Raw genomic sequence first — 21866 nt, 5'->3', positions numbered from 1 at the left:
ACTTTAAGCATTTTCTAGAAGGAAGAGTATTTACAATTTATACAGATCATAAGCCTTTAATATTTGCCTTTTGTCAAAAACTTGACAAAGCAGCACCCAGACAAGCTCGCCAACTTCAATAAATCTCCCAGTTTTTGACTGATATCAAATATGTAAAACGTGAGAATAATATTGTGGCCGATACATTACCTAGAGTTAATGAAATTTCATCGATAGATTATGATAAAATAGCTGATGAACAGAGCTGAAGAGTTTGCAAAACACTACTTCCTTGAATTTAAAGCAATGTTCTCTACCTTCAGGGAAATATTTGTGGTGTGATACAGCAACTAAACATATTCGGCCGTATATTTCTCAGGCTTTCAGAAAACACGTCTTTCAGCGAATTCATGGTTTATCACATCCAAGCACAAAATCGACTGTGAAATTCATGACATCAAAATGCATTTGGCCTAACATAAAAAAAAGATGTACAGTTGTAGACAAGAACCTGCATTCCTTGCCAAAAAGCTAAAATCAGTTAGCATACCAAAACAAAATTAGGTGAGTTTGAAGTACCACCAGGAAGATTTTCTGTCATCCATATCGATCTCATAGGTTTATCACATCTAAAGGGAATATTTATTGTCTTACTTGCATAGATAGATTTTCGAATTGGATGGAAGCAATTCCTTTAGAAAATATTTCAGCTGAGAATGTCGCAAGTGCCTTTTATAGCAACTGGATTGCATGTTTCAGAACGCCAAGCAAACTCATTAGTGATTGTGGATCCCAATTTAAAAGTGATACATTACGAGCTTTTTCCAAAATCTGTGGCATCAATTTACAACACACTACTACCTACCACCCCTCCTGTAATGGCAAAGTTGAGCGCCTTCACAGAACATTAAAAACAGCATTCAAAGCCCACAGCAACATATATTGGACGGACACATTACCAACAGTACTTTTGGGTTTGCGTACTGCTATTCAAGAACATAAAAATCATTCTATTGCGAAAGTAGTTTATGGCCAGAGTCTCAGACTTCCTGGAGAGTTTTTCAGCAAACCAAGTATCCAGACAGCACCAGAGACTTTTGCTAATAACCTCCAGAAACAGATGGAAGTTATTGGACCTAGACTAATTCGTAAAAAATACACCTGAACGGATATTTGTACATAACAACTTAAAAAATTGTTCTCATGTGTTTCAGCGAATAGATCGGATAAAAAAACCAGACCGGACTCAAATTAAGATGTGAATCAAAAACATTCTCGCACAGGCAGAGAACTATACGTTTACCTGTTAGATTCAAGGACTGTAAATTATTCTGATAGTGGTTAACACTGCAATACTAGTTACTACCTATTTCTCCCTCTTCGTAACGTAACTTAGTTACTGGTGGGGGGAGTCGTGTAGTGGCCTAGTTATTGCATGAGAAACAATTATTTTTTATTTCATATATTTGTTCATGTGTTTAATTATTTTATAAAATTAACTTTAATATTTTGTTAATAAACATATTTATATTTCTTTTATGTTGAATGGCAACAAGTAGTTCATATTTATATTTTAATTTCTTTATGCTGAATGGCAACTAGTTCTGATTCATGATTGCTTGGTTTTGGTTTCCAAACGTTGCTAGTAGCGTCACATTTAGATAGCTGGGAAATAAAAAGCAATAAACTTAGCTATTAGTTTATAATTTATGCTGTTCCTATTCATAATTTAGTTTTGAACATTAGTAGCCAAGGTTACAACGGTCATTATTTACAACTTTTCAACTCAATTATCGGCCATTTCCTAACAGTTATTTGATTTATTTTTCAAGTAAAAAATAACATCATCCTCCGTGACCAGATTAAAAAGAAGCAGGTCATAGTTTGCCGACCCTGGACTAGATTATTTTAATTATGGGAAAAGATATGAGGGTTATTTGTCTAAGAGGAGGGATGCCTTTGTGGAAAATTTTTAAGCATAGCATATTGAAATCCTTTAAAAAACTCTATGTTCTGAAACCCATATTAGTGGAAGAATGAAAGGTATTGTCCCAAACTTTCATTAATCATTCTATTGAGACAAGATATCACATGTTGACACATACTGGGGAAGGGGAGATCATATTTCCATTAATATCAAAAGTCTGCATGCATTTCCAATGTATTCATTTTTTAAAAAAATTCATTGCCACATATTATTTAGATTTTGCTTTATGTCATAAGCATTCAAGCTCATTTTTCCAAGTTAGATTTATATGTAATGATACTTGTATACCATAAAAATTTATTAAATTTTGTTTAGCACTTTATGAAAAATCGGTGCTTTTCTGCATGTAAAAAATTTTGGACTCTAGCAAATGTATAAACATATATTTTCTTCAGCATACAAAACTGTGTGAGAAAAATATCTATTTTTTAGATATAGTTATTAATAAATGGCATAATCTTTGCAGGTAAAATGCACTAATTTTCCTATTAATTTTTAGAATACACATATACTATCCATCTTGAAAAGTGAACACCTAAAAGGAACGCAGATACGGCTCTTACTTTAGTAGGATATGTAAAATAGATGATAGAGAAGAAATGATTAGCAAAACAAAACAATATGTATTATACAGTCAAAAGTTGTTAATTCGGACCTCAAAGCTAAAAACTTTCTGCGCATGCGCCGCGTTGACACATGCGCATAGGCGTTTACGTGTGCGTGTAAGACCTTTATGACTGCGCATATGCGTGTACGCAAGCGCAGAATACGTTTTCGCATGCGCGTTTAATGTATAACAGACGGTATAAGCTAAAATTATCTAATTATCTATTTCAGTTAATGTTGATGATCGCGTTGTTCCTTAATCTTCAAATTGGATCTGGCTTATTATTTTTTGCAGACTGTAAGAGCAATTTTATAAAAGTGCTTGAACTTTCGATTATGTCAAATAGAATTTCCAATGCTGGAGCTCCCAAAGGATCTACAAAACGAAAGTATGTTTCGATGTCCATCAAACAAAAAGTGGAATTGCTGCAAAAAATGGATAAAGGTATGAAGAAAGTGACAGAGAGGTGATTTGTTTCTCTAATCATTCTAAAATCTGTTTATCAATTTCACGCTGCTTTTTGCGGGGGGGGGGGGGGCATCGCAGTGCGCAATGAACTGGAAGTTGATCTGTCAGCATTATCCTTATCTTCAGGGAAGATATTTTTATTTTAATTTTATTCGGCTTATAATTCCTTACTAAATGTAGTATTTCATCTCGTTGTACTCTGTTTTTGATATGATTTAAATCAAATTCCTCGTCATTATAAATATCACGAATACACATCAAATAGTTTTCTGGTTGCAATTTTCTAATTTCGACTATGCATAATGTACGCTTTACGTATGCGCGGGTTGAAAGAAATGTTTAATAAAGTAAACAAATAAATATTAAGCTTTTTTTTTTGTAAATTTTGATACCCTTTAGATCATAATTTATTTCATAAATTACGGTTTCATATTTTTAATTTTAGAATTTCTGCATGTTATCTTACAAGATTTAAACTGATGATGTCTAATCCGGAAAAATCGATAATCCGGAATCGCCGAAGTCCCGACGAGTCCGGATTAACGACTTTTGACTGTACATGTTTTGTTTTTTACACATAAATAAGTGTTGTTTGTTTTTGTGCATGATTTGTGTTTACCAGAATTATTGTTATTACCATCATTAGATACATCCTTTGTCAGAAAAGTTCCAGGACTTTTTTTTTTTAAATTTCTGAGTTTCCAATACTAAAAAGGAACTAATTTTTTTATGTTACCTGGTATGTGTTCTTACTTGACATGACCCTGATCGTGTTTTCGCACAAACTAACTAAATGGCAGGACTGTGCTTAGCAACACATTGTTCGGGTTGTTGTTGCATTCATTAAGGTGACACAATGGATGCCGATTGTGAGCAAAGAGTGAACATTAAGTTCTGCTTTAAACTCGGGAAAAGCCTAGTGAAATGTGGGACATGTTTAAGCAAGCATATGCAGGTGAGGCATTTTCAAGAAGTCATGTTTTCGAGTGGCACAAAAAGTTTTGTGAACACAGAGATTCAGTGCAAGATGGCAAATGTAGACTGCGTAAGGCAGTTATTGCGAGAAGACTGTCGTTTAACTGTGAGTATAATATCAGAGCTGAATTTGAATCGTGATACGTGTGTCATAAGATTTTATGCGAAGATTTAGGGTAACGGAAACTTGATGCAAAAATCGTCCCTCGTTCACTAACAGACGAACAGAAAGAGGAAAGATGAAGAATTTTTCTAAACTATTGGATTGAGACAGACGTGATCCCACATTTGTGTGAAAGATTACTGTGGGGGATGAAAGTTGGTGCTACCAGTATGACCTTCACATTAAGCATCAAAGAGCTGAATGGCAGAGTTTTGAAGCGCCAGCCTCGAAAAAAGTCAAGCGACAACCTTCGAGAACAAAGATAATGTTGATCACATTCTTTGATTTTAAAGAACTGGTTCACCTTTAATATTTTCCTCCAAATCAAACAGTGAACAAACTCTTTACATTTAAGTCTTGAAATGTTTGCAACAAGCAATTTGATGTTGCCACCTTGATTTGTGGCATTTTCAGGACACGTTCTTACTGCATGACAATGCAAAGAGTGACATGACAATGCAAAGTCCATACTACTTTATCTGTTAATGAGTATTTGGCCAGACATTCTGGTATTGACATCCCACATCCGCGATATTCACCCGACATCTCACCTTGTGATTTTTTCTTGTTTCCATCAGTGAAAAGGGACTGAAAGAAAAACTTCATCAAGATATTGCAGACATCCAACAGGCTATGACAAATGAGCTTACAAGCATCACAGTTGGAGATTTTCCTGCTTGCTTCCAGAGCCTCCAGAAACATTAGTAACTCTGTACAGATAGCCAAGGGGACTACTTTAACAGGAGCTAGGATTATTACCAAGTGCAATTTTCTAGTTTTTACGGCTTTTGTCCTGGAACTTTTCTGATAAAGGATGAATACCCAAGTATTTTATATACATTATTTTATTTGAAAATTCAATTCCACTATTTTCCTCTAAGTCTGAAAGCAGTTACATGTAAATCTTTGCCGGTGCAATCTTCATCTATCTTGATCATTTTACCTCCCAAAACTGGATGCTTCTCAGGCCTTTTTTAGCAATAATCATTTCACATGAAATAAATTTATACAATATTTTAATACTGTGTGACATATTTTATTAAGTGCTACAAAATTTTCAAATTACTGTATGTTCTAGAAATTGTACAAATATTACAAAAATTAGTACATGTTTAATTAGTGAATATGCTTCCCAGTACAGGAGTAATATACTGTTCAACAATATGCACATATCACAAGTTTATAAGAGTGAGTGAACCCTACAAAAAATTAAATATTCTGCAACATTACACGATTCATAGAATTGATTAGGAAAATTGGTACAGTGTGACTGACAAGTATGAACAAGGTAACAATATTTCTTCCCCCATTTCCTTCCCCCCTTTTTAAACAGAATGCAAATAAGTTTAGTAAAGTTAATACAAATGTATGTGAATATTTTTTCCCAATACTGTCCATACGTTGTGATAAACTAAGAAATTATGGCATTTTGACAGATTTTGGTATCTTTAAATTTACTTTCAAGTTTAGATTTGTGATTGAAAAATAAACTAGTGTATGATATATGCATCATATTTGCATCGGCTGCCAACTGTATTTCAGAGACAGGTGTGTCAAATATCAATTGGCATTTAAACTGGCTCATAGGATGGGTGTACTACATATGAATTTTTAGATAGAACATTTAATTAGCATCTTTCAGCACACTAACATTTTTTTTTTTTTAATTTTTAGTATGATAAAGATTATCCAAGTTCTAATAGTTTTAAATTATTAAACATGAATATATTTTTTTTGCTAACTTAATTACTTCACAGAGATACAAATCAAATGAATTTTAATTAACTATATTAAAAAATATAAGTATATGGGTCATAACATATAATAAAATAATTGCTTTCGAAGGTAACAAGAGAGATATGCCCTACAAAACGTTCCAATTTATAAAAGTGACCCTACATGCAAACAGTTTGAGAAATGTTGGCTTCAGGTACGATATCGATTTCAAATTATCTATTTTTTAATAATTATATATACACAGAGTTTTGCTTATATCATCGATACTTAGGACTAAATTAAACATTAAACAATATAAGCATGTGCCTAGGGCATCAGGAAAAGATGGCACAACAAAAAGGTCCTTAAGCATTCAGGAAAGGAAGCACCAAAAAATTTCCCATTGATGGATTTAGCTTGGAATGAACTGTGCAGCTAAATAATAACCAAGCGAGAAAAGGAATGAAGAAAAAATAGTGTCAACGTGTCTAGGCACCAAAATGTTTTGAACGATTAGGGTCTCTAAAGGTTTTAATCCAGCCCTGTCAACACCACACTAAACTGATGAAACTGCAAAGCTGTTTGTATGAAAAAAAACACTTTTGATTTTAAAAATAAAAACGAGTTATGATTTGTATGTAATACCCCTTTCATAAAATCTTAGAAAATATCCTTCTCTATAAAGTAAAACATTAAAAAAAAAAAAAAAAAAAAAAAAAAAAAAAAAAAAAAGATTCAAATAAACATTAGAGATTTGTGGTTTTATTATGATTCTAATAGGATGGGGTTTCATAACAATGAATAATGTATCTGAAAAATGCACAGCAGTACCTAGCATGTAAAAAACTCATATCCAAAGAGAAATTACAGCAAAAGAGACTGAAGTTTTAATACTTTCTCTAGTATTTAAGCATTATCCCATCAATTCTGAAACTGTTACCAAGCCCGTGCAAATTAGCACCAGTTACAGATAAGCATGACCAAACAAATTCATAACATTTCTGCTTTTGTTTGATGCAACCTCGATTGATTTTATATAAATCACATTTTGTTTTTATGGAAAAGGATATAAATTAACTGTTATTGCTACATTTTTCTACTTTGGAAAAAATTATTAAAATTTCAGAACTGCCTGCTGCAAAATAGCATGCAATGAAATATTTCCAAACTTAATGGATTCTTTAAAAAAAAAAAAAAAAAAAAAAAAAAAAGTATGTATTTATGATTGAACACAGTTTTGTGTATCCTTTAATGGGTAATTATTTCACAAAATACACTCATTTAACTACATGCTACTTTCATTATATATACAAAATATATCATCACTCGCATACACACTTATATCTACAGCTCTCCATAATTACAGCTACTCGCATTCCAGTCCTTTTCTAATTACTGCACGCACTTCGATGCTTGGCCATCTTAAAGTCCGATTATGATATACACATCGATAGTTCTCGATATACCACATCCCTCTCCCTTTATCAAAATTGCAGTCTATCTGGGGAACATCGAATTCTACTGAACCGAGGCAAAGGTTGTGGCACAGCTGGTTTCTTTGGTAACCTGGTTGTATCAGCAACAGCTCCGGTGGATGGAACATCTCATACAACCTTGGACTCGGAGGATGACAGAGACACATCAGCCTGGTGGCTATTATCTTTGGATGGTTCTGGAACTCTACTCTTATCAGGCTCTTTGGAAATCACAAAAGCTGGAGGTGGAGGTATGAACCTCTCATCTGTTACAGTTCCTCCATCACACATCTGATTGATATGTCATTGCCATAGCTGACCATCTACATTTATGGTGTAATGAAGCTGCCCATCGTTGGATTAGACTGCTCCAAATCTCCATCGTCTATCACCTTGGCAATAATTTCTTACTGCCACTCTATCTCCTACTTTAAATCCTCGGTCTGCAAACTTGTAGGTTCCTTTTTGAACTCTGTCTTCCACCCTCCTTTTGAGATCTAGTCTCAATAAATCTATTCTTGTTCGAATTTCCCTCTTCAGCATTAGCATTGCAGGGCTCTGCAGAGTAGTCAAATTCAGAGCTTTCCTATATTGCATCAAAAATGTACTCATGTACTGTTTAAAAATTTTAAAAATGTACTGTTTTGTCTCAAAGTTCCTGAATAATTTTGCATTTTTCTTAAAGATTGTTTTACTGTAAACACACTCCGTTCAACCTGCCTATTACTAGATGGTTTAAATGATGCTGTAGTTTTGTGTTTGATTCCGTTACTCTTAGAAATGTCTTAAACTGATGTGAAGTGAATTGTGGCCCGTTATCACTCACTAACAATATTAGCAATCCGAATAGTGCAAAAAAAAAAAAAAAAAAAAAGTCCCATAAACATTCTATCGCTTTGAAAGTCAAGCTTGATTTCATTGGATAGGTTTCTCGCCATTTTGAGTGAGCATCAATGATTATCAAAAGCATATGCCCAAAAATAGGTCCTGCATAATCGATGTGATAACGTTCCATTGGAGCGCTCGGGTACTCCCAATGATGAGCTTTTACCTTAGGAGGATCTATTTTATGTTTTGCACATTTAGAACAGTTTTTGGAAGTATTTTCGATATCTTTAATCTATACCATTCCAAAATACATATGATCTAGCAATTGCTTTCATCTTTACAGTCCCTAAGTGTCCGTGGTGCAACTCTTTCAAAACATTAACAAGGTATCGTTTTGGAATACAAACGCGTTGACCATACGTTATACAGCCATCTTGGAGACTATACTCCATCTCTCTTCCTTTTAATTCCCTGCCACTTTGAAGTATTTGCAGCAGAGAACTGAGTTCTGCATCAATTTCAGTTTCTTTAGCCAAAGCTCTGGCCATGATTGGAAGAGTTTCAATCTGCTGTAATAGAAAAATAGTTACATTCTGAACAGACAGTTGGTCTGAGTTCATCGGTAATCGTGATAGAAAGTCAGCATTTCCATGCTCGTTTGTTTTTTTGGTAAATAATATCAAATTGGAATGACTGTAAAGCAAAAGCATAATGCAAGAGTCTTGTTGCTGGCAAAACTGGCATGTCTTTCTTTGAGCCGAAAATTGCAACAAGAGGTTTATGATCTGTAATTAATGTAAATTTTCTGCCTTTTAAGTACAGAAAATTTTTTTTTTATTCCCCAAATGATTGATAAAGCTTCTTTATCGGTTTGAGAATATTTTTTCTCCGTTTCAGTCAGTGTTCTTGAAGCATATGCAATTGGCCTTTCTGTTCCATCAAGAAGCACCGCACCTAACCCCACGGGTGATGCAACAGTTGCCAATGTTGTCAGGACTTGTGTTTCACTTGATTTGCTTTGGCAACATGGAATGCCGTGAATAAGGACAGGGAGCTTACTCAAGCTATGTTCAAGATTTGTGTATAATAGACGACACAAGCAGGAAGGGTATACAAAACCCTTTATTTTCAATATTTTACAGGCACTTCTGAACTTTGGAATACAGAGACCAACCACTTGTGGTCTGAACATAAGAATATAAAACTACTATCTAAAACTCTAACTAAAAGCTAACTTTGAATTAGTATACAAATGCCTAGCACTAAGACTGGCCTTTATTTAAAAAAGGTACGTATGTAGTATGCCGAGCTGCTGAAACTACAATACATTTGCAAATATCAAGAGGGCTAAACCTCTCCTCTAAAAGCCTAGTCACCCTAGGCTTTAAAAAAAGGGGAGTATATAAGGTATTTCTCCCACTTTCCTAGCATCCTTCGTGGTGTAGTGGTTCTGCACGCTGGGCCGGTATTCCAGAGGTCCGTGGTTCGATTCAGTTTTTCTCCATCATATGTTTTAAATACCATACTTGTATTTTTAATTTTCTTTTTCGAAATTTTCCAGAAATTTTTAAAACTTATTACCGATACTGCACCCCTGTATCCAGTTCCATTGCTACCAGTTTTCCTTCTATGTTTACTTGAACCATTATGGGGGTTTCCTATTTTTCACGTCACTGGAATGTATGCTGTTTATAAGAACTGTGTTTTCATTTCCTACATTTAACTGTTTTTGTTTCGCTTTCATTTTTCAGCGTTTTTAGCATTGTAGCATGCCCTTTCAATGTGCCCACTTTTCTTACAAAATCTGCAGATACTTGTCTTAAATTTACAAGAATTTCTTAATCTTAAATTTTTAAGAAGAAAAGAATTTAAAGAGAAAAATAAATTGTCTTAAATTTACAAGAAGGTCAGTTCACATCGCCTTTAGCACTTTTAGCTGCAGAGTTTTGTTTTTCAAACTTTTGTTTTGGAACGACCAACATATTTACCTTTATTCCTGGCACTAAATTCCTTAATTTCCACTGGTTTTCCAATTATTTCATTTGCACTTTTCAAAGCTTTTTTCATTGCCAAACCTATTTTTAAAGTATCATCTAAACTGATATTATCCTGCTCAAAAATTATATCCAGAATAGCCCTACCTCTAAGCCCACTAACAAATACATTCTGCAACATCGTATTTAACATGTTCTGATCATAAGCACGGTATGGCAAGTGACCTTAAGTCTGCCATATACATACTAATTGTTTCCCCCTCGTGCTGCTTTTGATTTAAAAATACATGTCTGCTAGGAATTATAAGTGGCTTAGGATTTAAATGATTTCTTAATGTTGTTTTTAACACATCATAATTTTTATTGGAAGGATTATCAAGAGCCAGCAAGTTGTTTAAGAAACTATACATTTTTTCGGACAAACTGGAAATCAGTACTTTCCTAAGCTTATCCTGTGAAACTTTTTTTATATCTAAATAACTTTCAAATCTTTCCAGAAACGAATTAAACTGTTCTTCATGTTCATTATATTTTTCAAACTGAACCGAAAGTTTCAAATTGTCCATCTGTGGAGTAATAATTGCAGTAAGTCTGCATTAGAGCTCTATTCTGTGCTATTAACTCAGTTACAAGCTGCTCCATGATGAGTCTTCCGAAAGAAAAATGATTATAAAAGTTTTACCTTGAGCCATCTTTGGGGAATCTCCTAAATCCTTATTGAGATTGCATTAGGCACATTTCTTTTTAAATCATCCCATCCTCGTCGCCAGGTGTTGTGTATCCTTTAGTGGGTAATTATTTCACAAAATACACTCATTTAAATACATGCTACTTTCATTATATATACAAAATATATCATCACTCGCATACACACTTATATCTACAGCTCTCCATAATTACAGCTACTCGCATTCCAGTCTCCAGTCCTTTTCTAATTACTGCGCGCGCTTTGATGCTTGGCGCGGTGCCAGCTTAAAGTCAGATTATGATATACACAATGATAGTTCTCGATATACCACACACAGTATGGTCGGCTGAACATAGCTGACAAAATAGTTATATAGTGAAGAAATTACCTATCGAAAGTCTGTACTCATATCATTTTAAACAGAGCTTCTAGTAAATTTAATGACCAAACGAAATAGTAGAAATAGAAGAAGAAAGCCTTTTTAAGAAATGCAAAAATAAAGTTGGTCGAAGGCTGATATTGTTTAGTAAGTACAGATGTATCAGTTCCTAAGAATTCAGCAGAAATGAATGGTCCAAATTTGGTGAGATCTCTGCCAACTTTATGGATCAGATAATACTTAAGTACCCTTTTTCTTATTATGGAAAATTTAAAAAAAAGGGGAGGCATTTAATATGTCATATTATATAACACAAAAAATTAAAATACCTCAATTAACTGTCCAGATGAATCATATATTTCTTCTGTAAAACACAAGCCCATATTGTCTATATCATTTTCCAAAATATACTTCACTTTATTCACAAAAAGTTCAGGATCATCATGTTCAAAATACTGGAAAAAAAAAAGTACTGCTACAAAAGAGCCAATTAAAAAGTCATATAATTTATATTTTCAATTTATGTTAAATGTACATACTATATAAAATACAGCATGATATACACATTAAAAAATTATACTTCCATTTTTTTACCTGTTTACCTGTTTTTTTTTTTTTTTTTACCTTACCTGTTTTTATGAGGTCACTGGCTTCTTTAACCAAATACAGTCAAAAGTCGTTAATTCGGACACCTATAATCCGGACTTCAAAGCTAAAAACTTTCTGCGCGGCGTATGCGTAAGACCTGGACTACTGCGCATATGCGTGTGCGCAAGTGCAGAATACGTTTTCGCCTGCACATTTAATGTATAACGAATGGTATAAGCTAAAATTATCTAATTACCTATTTCAGTTAATGTTAATGATTGCGTTGTTGCTTAATCTTCAAATTGGATCCCGCTTATTATTTTTTGCAGACTATAAGAGCAATTTTATAAAAGTAAACTTGAACTTTCGATTATGTCAAATAGAATTTCCGATGCTGGAACTTCCAAAGGATCTACAAAACGAAAGTATGTTTTGATGTCCATCAAACAAAAAGTGGAATTGCTGCAAAAAATGGATAAAGACATGAAGAATGTGACAGAGAGGTTAGTGAAAACGAAAAAATTTCGATTGACAAGTTAGTCGGTATTCTCGGCACAGCAATTAAGGGGACTTGAACAGGGGAACTTTGTAAATGAACAAGAAATTATGTCTGTTTATAGAATTAAAGAGAAAGTATTATCACATAAAACGAAGCAACTTAAACAACTTACATTGAAAGAAATTTTTAATAAAGTAAACAAATAAATATCAAGCTTTTTTTTTTTTTTTTTTTTGTAAATTTTGATACCCTTTTAGATTATAATTGTTCTTTATTTCATAAATTACGGTTTCATATTTTTAATTTTAGAATTTCTGCATGCCATCTTACGCGATTTAAACTGATGATCTATAATCCGGAAAAATCGATAATCCAGAATCGCCGAAGTCCAGACGAGTCTGGATTAACGACTTTTGACTGTATAATCTTTGGTTTCCTTGCAAACTTTGGATTTTATCATAAAGTGGTTTTGACAAAAAATGATAAGAAATTAAGTGCCCTACTAAACATCCCGAAATCGGTAAAAATGGTAATTCGCATAATTTGATTATATACATGTGTTCCATCTTTTCGGTAGACAGGTGGCGCTTTTGCTGCACACCGATGGAAAATATTCCTCTTGACGCTTGAGCAGAAAGAATGATGCCTGTCTTATAACTTTTTTGATGCTTGATTATGTTTTCATGGCCGTTATAGGCGGAAGTAATATATTATATATTTGAGTTTATCATTAATAAATGTTATTTCTGTGTTCTGTGAAATCTTGAAGTGTTGATTATCAATCTAATGCTCTCCTAAAACGAAAATGAAACAATTTGAAATTATGACTCATGGGACACCATTATTTTGGTGTCTAAAACCTGCAAATCCGCAAAAGGGGAATTACCTATTGAAAGGTAAGAATTTTGATTTATTTGTTCTTGGTATTGATCTTTGAAAATGATTTAGCAAAAGAAAAAAAGAAATGTGCTATTGTACATAGTAAAGTTACTACTAAAAAAACTTGAAAAATTATTATCAGAAGAATTAAGTAAAGAGCATCTAGAAGATTTAAATTCATCATATGAACTGTTAATTGAATACCATGAGAAACTTAAAAATCTTGACTGAAAGATCAATGCTCTCATAATTGATGAAAAGAATATGATAATGAACTACTTGCATGTGAAGAGTATGATGAAAAAATGATAACTTTTAAATTATTGTTAGTACAGTAGAGAAAATTAACAATAATGAAGTTGTTGAAAGAAGTATACTTACAACTAGTAATGGTATTAGTAGTACACTGAATGGTAACAATGTTGTTACGAATAGTGCTTCAGTAAAGTTACCTAAATTAAATATAGAAAAATTTGCTGGTGATCCCAGTAAATGGCTTGAATTTCTTTAATTCGTATGATAATGCTATTCATTCCAATCAAAGTTTATCTAAAATAGATAAGTTTACATATTTGAAAAGTTTATTATCTGGTTCCGCATATAATTCTGTATCTGGTTGTGCTTTATCTGAAGAAAATTATGATATATGTATTAAAGTTTAGAAGAGAGGTTTTGTCGTAGAGATGTTATTATATCAAAATTCATGCATATATTGTTACAGTTAGAACCAGTTAAAAGTTCTTGATCTTGAAAATTTTTGAGTTAAGAAAGCTCTATGATCAATTACAAATCTGTGTTAGAAATTTAAGTAGTTTAGATGTTACAAGCGGTTCATAAGGACAGTTACTGAACCCAATAATTCTTAAATTGTTACATGAAAATTTAGCTCTTGAATTCCATAGGAAAAGAGCATCTAACCAAAACATTGAAGTGAGTGAATTAATAGAGTTCATTAAAATCGAAACTGAATGCCAAGAAACAAGTATGTTGTTAATAGCTCAAAAGGTAATAAATACACAGGGGGTAATCCTAAACAAGGGTTCAAAAATTATAAAGTCAAATCACAAGCTTGTGCTTTTAACACATCGGCAAAAAAGTTTTGCATACTCTGCAAATCAAATGAACATACATCTGTCGGATGTTTGAAATTTTCCAACGAACAAAAACAAAACAAATTAAAAGGGGAAGGTCTTTGTTACAGATGCTTTCTAAAATCACATTTGTCATCGAATTACAGGTAAAAAATACAACCATGCAAAAATTGTAACGAGAAAAATCATACTAAACTTTTCTGCCCTTTGAAATTGAAAGAAATGGAAGATGTTAAATTCGCAGATACGCAAAAAGAACTTTAGTATCTATTTCCCACTGTAATACTCTGAAACCTGAAAACAGTGCGCTTTTACAGACATGTTCTGTTATTGCTCAAAGCAAAAATAAATCGAGAATCGTAAGGTTATTAATTGATTCAGGTAGTGAAAGAAACTTCATCACCCACAAGTTAGCGCGTGATTTAGAGTGGCAAGTCATTAGAAAGAATGTCTAACGATTTATTCATTTGGAAATCAGCACGATAACTCACAAGAATTTGATATATATAGTCTAAAAATAAAAACGATGATTGCTGCCGTTGTTGTAGAAGCTATCGGGATAGAATTAATAATATCATCAATAGAATTCCAATCACCATCCACATGTCAAAACATTAAAGAATTTATGACTAAAAAAAGTGAAACTTTCGGATACAAGTCCCGTTAATGAGAACATAAATATTCTACTTGGCGCTGACTGTAAATATTCTACTGGCGTATACAAGCGGGAAGTATTTCAATGATTAATGATGGTTTGTTTATAGTACCGACAATATTTGGATACACAGTGATGGGTAAAGTAAAAAATAATAATACTCGTATTAATGCTTTGTTTTTATCTACCCCTGAAGGAAATACATTTGACTTGCAGTCATTTTGGAAATTGGATTAGATAGGAATTGAAAATGAAAATAAAACGTTTTCGGAAACTGATTTGAATACTATTAAGCATTTCAACGACAATATGAAATTTAATAACGACAAATACGAAACAAAACTCTTTTGGAAGGACAATAAATCACAACTCGGTGATAATTTTTTCATTGCTAAACAACAATTTCTAGGACTAAAGCATAAATTAAAGGGAAATGATTTCCTATATAATGAATATGATAGTATAATTAGAGAACAAGTTGAAAAAGGGATTATTGAACAATGTAAGTTTGTTGAAAATGAACCTAACTGTTATTATATGCCTCATAGGCCCGTTATACATGAAGGAAAAGTAACAAGAATAAGAATAGTTTATGATGGCTTCCTCTAAGTCTGAAGGAGCTAAATCGTTAAATGAATGTTTGATATCAGGCCCTAATTTAAATCCTAACTTGTTGGATAAAATTTTAAAATTTCGCGTATATAAAGTTGCATTTTGTGCAGACATAGAGAAGGCTTTTCACCAAATTTAAATTAATACTGAAGAGAGAAATTTTTTAAGGTTCTTGTGGTTTGATCATTTTTTCGACAATAGTGACAATAGTTTAGGCTTTAAGGTTTTCCGAATGTGGCGAGTGCCGTTTGGGATGACAACAAGACCCTTTATTTTTTCCGTCATTATCAAGCATCATATTAAAGGTTATGAAAGGGAATATAATAAAGCTGTTGACATGTTAAATAAGTCCTTATATGTGGATGACCTTATCCATGGAGCAAACTCCATTGAAGAAGTTTTTTCATTATTAACTGATGCAGTTAAAATTCTTCAAGATGCTGGTATGAACTTAAGAAAATTTGAATCAAATTCCGTATCTTTAAAAAATCATTGGCAAGATATTGGTTTAATTAATAAGGAAGATTGTTTGGTTAAGAAAACGTTAAAGGTGTTGCGAGTAATTTGGGATTTGGATGAGGACACATTGAAATTAGATATACAAAAACTTTTACAACCAGTTGATTGGAAACACGTTACAAAGTGAAAAGTATTATAGATTGTAGCAAAAATTTATGACCCAGTCGGCTTCATTGCACCTTTTGTTATCAGAATAAAATTCTTATTGCAAGAGTTATGAGAATTGGGTATTGATTGGGACACAATTTTGTCCAGCGATTTGAGTGGAAAATTTAAAACTTGGTATTTTGAAATTGAAGTTATTCTCAACTTGTGTATTCCTAGAAAATATATATTAAATGATAAATGTGTAAATTTTGATAAAATAGAGCTTTTTGTCTTTTGTGACACCAGCCTCAAGGGATATGGAGCTGTTGCATATTTTTGTGATTCTGATTCTTGCTGTATGTATTTTGTGCTTTCAAAGAGCCGTGTATCCCCACTTAAAAAATTAACCTTGCCTCGTTTAGAATTTATGGGAGCCATTATTGCTGCAAGAATAGTTAAATACCTAAGGAAATTGTTAATATCCAAGAAGATAATGTATTTTGTTTTAGTGACTCTAAAATCGTTCTTCACTGGATCAGGGGTACCGTTAATAAATGGAAACCCTTTGTTGCTAATCATGTACGTGAAATACAAGAACTTGTATCACCTTCGCAATGGAAATACTGAAGGGATATGAAAATCCTGCTGACATAGTTTCACGTGCATTAAGAACTTCTGATCTAGTGGGAAATAAACTTTGGTTCAATGGAAAAATGTGGTTAAAAGAGAAAAGTCTACCTTCATCATCTTTTGATCTTTTGATTGAGACTATGGTAGAAGAGGTACAGGTAGAACAGCGTCAAACTACTGTACGTTCTGTTATTAGCCAAGAGTCTGAATTTCAATTGACATCCAGGTTTTCACCCTGGAAAAAATTGAAACACGTAACTGCATGGTGTTTAAGATTCTGCAACAATATTAAACCTACATCTTTAAAACTCAAGCGTTTTTTTAACAATTAAAGAACTGAATAAGGCAAGCAATTTGATTTTCAAAATCATACAAAATTCCGAATTTAGAAAAATTAGACTTTTGAAAGCAGGGAAGAAACTGAATCTCGGTAGTAAAATCCTGAAATTAAATCCTTTCCTTGATAAGAGAAGAAATCCTTAGAGTCAGTGGTAGACTCTGTAACTCGAACCTTTCAGAAAACACAAAGTATCCAATCATTCTTCCCAAAAGTCACCAGGTTACTGAATTGATAGTCAAACACTTTCATGAAGTGAACCTTCATGGAGGAGCCACATTAACATTATCTGCTCTGCGACAGAAATATTGGATCGTTAACGGCCAAGAAATTTTAAGAAAAATAATTTGGAAATGTATAAAATGTTTTAAAAATCAAACAAGCACATCCAGTCAGATAATGGGCGACCTACCAGCTTCTCGTGTATTGCCGGATAGAACATTCTCGAATACAGGACTGGATTTTGCAGGCCCCTTCCTAATTAAAGCTAGGAAAGGAAGAGGGGGAACGAGATATAAATGTTATGTTTGCCTTTACATATGCTTCACCACAAAGGCCATTCACCTAGAAGTAGTTAGTGATCTAACAACTGAAGCATTGATAGGATGTCTGAAAAGATTTGTGTCACGCAGAGGAAAACCCAAGAAAATCTTTTCAGATAGAGGAACCACCTTTGTTGGGGCTGATTGAGAATTAAGAAGATACATAGCTACACTTTCCTCTGAGGAAGCATTTCAAAACTACCTGAGCGGTGAAAATATTCAATGGATCTTCAACCCTCCTGCTGCCCTTCACTTTGAAGGCCTCTGGGAGGCTGAAGTGAAGCAAATGAAGATTCACTTAAAGTGGACTATTGGGACACTTGTTCTAACATATGAAGAATTTCACACCTTAATTACACAAATCGAGGCATGTTTGAATTCCAGGCCAATAGTTTCCATCTCATCTGACCCTGAAGATTTTAATCCTTTAACACATGGACATTTCCTAATTGGGACTACATTAACAGCAATTCCTGAACCTGATCTTACAAATAATAAGCTAACCCCTGCTGAAAGATGGAAAGTGACACAGGAAATTTTCCAGAGCTTTTGGAAACGTTGGTCTAGAGGTTATCTTTCACAATTACAAGGGCGTACCAAATGGTTGAAGGATAAACCAAACTTAGCCCTCAATGACTTCGTCTTAATAAAGGACGAAAATTTGCCTCTATTAAAGTGGCGACTTGGATGAGCAATTGAACTATATCCTGGTGCTGATGGAAAAGTTTGTGTTGTGAAACTAAAAACTTTATTGGGCGAAATGAAGCGTCCTATACATAAACTTTCCCGCTTACCACTGAGTGAATAAGATTTAAAAAAAAAAAAAAAAAAAAAAAAAAAAACTTAATTGTATATTCATAATTTGTGTCTCTACTAAATTCAATTATGTTTCAAAATTCAATTATGTTTCAAATTCAGAGAATCGATTAACAATTGTGGATTATGGTAATTTAGCAGTTTCATTATTTTGTTTTCACTCTAGAGATTGTAAGTATGTTTTATTTGTAATTTTTTTTGCTAAATTCAATTTCAAAATTGTTATTCAATTCAAATTTGTCATTATGCATCCTTATTTTAAATGATATACTGTTGAACGTTTGGGAAACTTGTTTAAATCTAAAATTGAAGATCTTTATAATAATGTTGTAATGAACCAATGTTCATCGGGGCAGAATAAGTTCCGTCTTTTTGGTAGATAGGTTGCGCTCTTGCTGCGCGCCGATGGAAAATATTCCTCTTGACGCTTGAACAGAAAGAATGACGCATGTCTTATACCTTTTTTGATGCTTGATTATGTTTTCATGGCCACTATAGGTGGAAGTAATATATTATATCTGTAAGTTTATCGTTAATAAATGTTATTTCTCTGTTCTGTGAAATCTCGAAGTTTTGATTGTCAATCTAATGCTCCTAACCTGAAAATGAAACAACTTGAAATTATGACTCATCACACACCAACATGCTTGTGTGTGTATGTATGTGTGTGTGTGAGAGAGAAACACACACCTGGAAACCTTCTATCATAGATTAGTGTGAAATTTCAATTTATTTATTGTTGCACAACTTTCCAAATTTTGATATAAAATGAAATATATTCAATGTAACTGCAAATTTTTACATAAGATCATTTTCTTTTCTATGTTAAATTACTAGATCAGTTTCCTTTTCATGTCAAGTTACTAACTTTATCGAGCTTTTATACTAAATTTGAAAATTTTTATCAAGATACAAATATTGTTTTAGGACCGGAATCACAAAAACACTATCTGTGATAAAATCTGTTTCAGTGGACCAGTGCAGGATATACGTATAAGCTACATAAGGTACAGTGTAGCCCGCCCTCCAAAAAAATTAAAAAATAAATATAGTAAAACAGACTTCTAAACGGCCCCATATATCAAATAGCTTAGGGCCTTAAAAGTCTAAATCTGCCCCTGCAGTAGACACAAATAAGTGCTTAGAATGAGAAAGCAATCCATTTCTTTTCTATTATTCAGATACTTCTTTTCAAAAGTTTTCTTTTCTTTTTCTCTGGAAGGAGGAGCAGTGGGTTGGATGAAACTTAATTAATGAATTTCGCCTCTTTGCAGACTTGTTTAATAATTTCAGGTTTTCAAAAATATAAGATTTACATTGTTTAATATGGAAATCAAACCTACAAAGCACTTATTACTGGCATTGAATTTCTTTGTCATGATACACAATGACCATCTTTCCATTCCACCTTTGATATATAAACTTTCCATGTCAAACCCATTTATAAAAAACAAAAAGAAAGCACCGTATCTTCAGCAATCACATTCCTGCACACTTTACCCAAAATTCCATTTTTTTTTTTTCAATCTGAGTTTTAATCGAGTTTATTTACTTTTGGCACAATATTCAGAATTTTATTTCAATCAACCTTAAAATACTAAAAAATGCTTCTGGTTAGGTCACAGTTATTCGACTTTTCTAAGCTTCTATGGTGGATGACAGGTTCTAGGACTAGGCAGAAGGTTAAAATTTAAAGGACAACTTAACAGTTAACTGAACATAAAATATTGTATCAAATTTATATTAATTCTGCATTTCGTATAGTTAAATTTACTTTTTAGTACAAAAATACTTACTTGGGAAAATATGTAAATAACACTTTCAATGTGAACATTCAGTCTATTTTTTAAATAACAATACATTAACATCTCCTATGACAAATGAGATAGTACTGTAATATAGTATCTAGTATAAGAGATGAAACAGTTAATTCAAAATATTCATAACATTTTTATTCTTACTTTATCTGTCATATATTTCACAAATGAAAACAATCCCTTTCCAATTAAATATACATCTTTTAAAAAGAGATGGGATAAGTAAAGGATAAATGGGATAAATCTCGGAGTATTCAAAATGCCTTACATTTGATAAAACTAATACAGTCAAAAGTCATTAATTCGGACACCCATAATCCGGACCTCAAAGCTAAAAACTTTCTGCGCATGTGCTGCATTGACACATGCACATGGGCGTTTATGCGTGCGCTTAAGACCTCTTACGACTGCACATTTGCGTGTGCGCAAGCACAGAATACGTTTTCGCGTGCGCGTTTTATGTATAACGAACGGCATAAGCTAAAATTATCTAATTATCTATTTCAGTTAATGTTGATGATTGCGTTGTTCATTAATTTTCAAATTGGATCCGGCTTATTATTTTTTGCAGACTGTAAGAGCAATACTATAAAAGTAAACTTGAACTTTCGATTATGTCAAATAGAATTTCCAATGCTGGAGCTCCCAAAGGATCATACAAAACGAAAGTATGTTTCGATGTCCATCAAACAAAAAGTGGAATTGCTGCAAAAAATGGATAAAGACATGAAGAATGTGACAGAGAGGTTAGTGAAAAAGAAAAAATTTCGATTGACAAGTTAAGTTGGTATTCTCGGCACAGCAATTAACGGGACTTGAACAGCAGAACTTTGTAACTTAACAAAAAATTATGTCTGTTTATAGAATTAAAGAGAAAGTATTATCACATAAAATGAAGCAACTTAAACAACTTACATTGAAAGAAATAGACTAGAAGAGAAACACGCTAATGTGACAATCAAAATCGTAAAAAACAACCTTATATTTAGCGTAGGTATAATGAAACACTCAATCGATTTCGAGGGCAGCTAAAGGTCCCTCCTCATCAGGAGAAAGAAATACATAGAAAGAAGAAAATAGGAGAAGGAGTCACAGAAACACGTAGTGCTTATCAGCACTGCACGTGGTTATAACTAGATTTTTAATCAGAGTTGCACTGGCCGCCTACTTTTACTGAGCCAGGCTGTCTGATCAAGCATAAAGAAATATTAGCGAAGTTAAAATAGGGAGCGAGGGGTAAATGCACCTTACGCTCAAAATCTGAACTTCAAATAATGGAAAGCAACCACTGAACGGATTTTTATACCCTCTGGTAGTACCAAGCGCGAGGAGGTAACGCCATCTATCGGCAAAAATAATTGAATTAAGATAGTAGAATTTTAAAGGCATTAGGAAGGACTGGATTGGACTTCAAATCATTAACTAAACTTTCTAAATCTTTGTGAATGTGAAAAGCCTCAAGAAAATCCAATTTGCCTATGGAAGAAGCCTTTTGGATGATTTTTGCAGACCCAAAATCAAAATTATGGTTAAAA

General features: G+C 33.1%; 1 protein-coding gene across 3 annotated transcripts in view; it reads right to left on the bottom strand.

Moving 5' to 3' along the window:
* The window catches only part of LOC118195955 (apoptosis-resistant E3 ubiquitin protein ligase 1), a 164320-nt gene that overhangs the window by 40216 nt on the left and 102238 nt on the right, over positions 1–21866 (bottom strand). For all 3 annotated transcript variants that reach the window (XM_085823943.1, XM_085823944.1, XM_085823945.1), the window contains one exon: positions 11589–11714. In XM_085823943.1, coding sequence (XP_085680069.1) covers positions 11589–11714 — 126 coding nt within the window. The remainder of the gene's footprint in view (positions 1–11588; positions 11715–21866) is intronic.

This window comes from Stegodyphus dumicola, chromosome 9 (assembly GCF_044657685.1).
Source record: "Stegodyphus dumicola isolate Sdum_Otavi_A_Nest chromosome 9, ASM4465768v1".
In the NCBI taxonomy this organism is placed as follows: domain Eukaryota; kingdom Metazoa; phylum Arthropoda; class Arachnida; order Araneae; family Eresidae; genus Stegodyphus; species Stegodyphus dumicola.
This window is presented reverse-complemented; position numbering and strand designations above follow the sequence as displayed.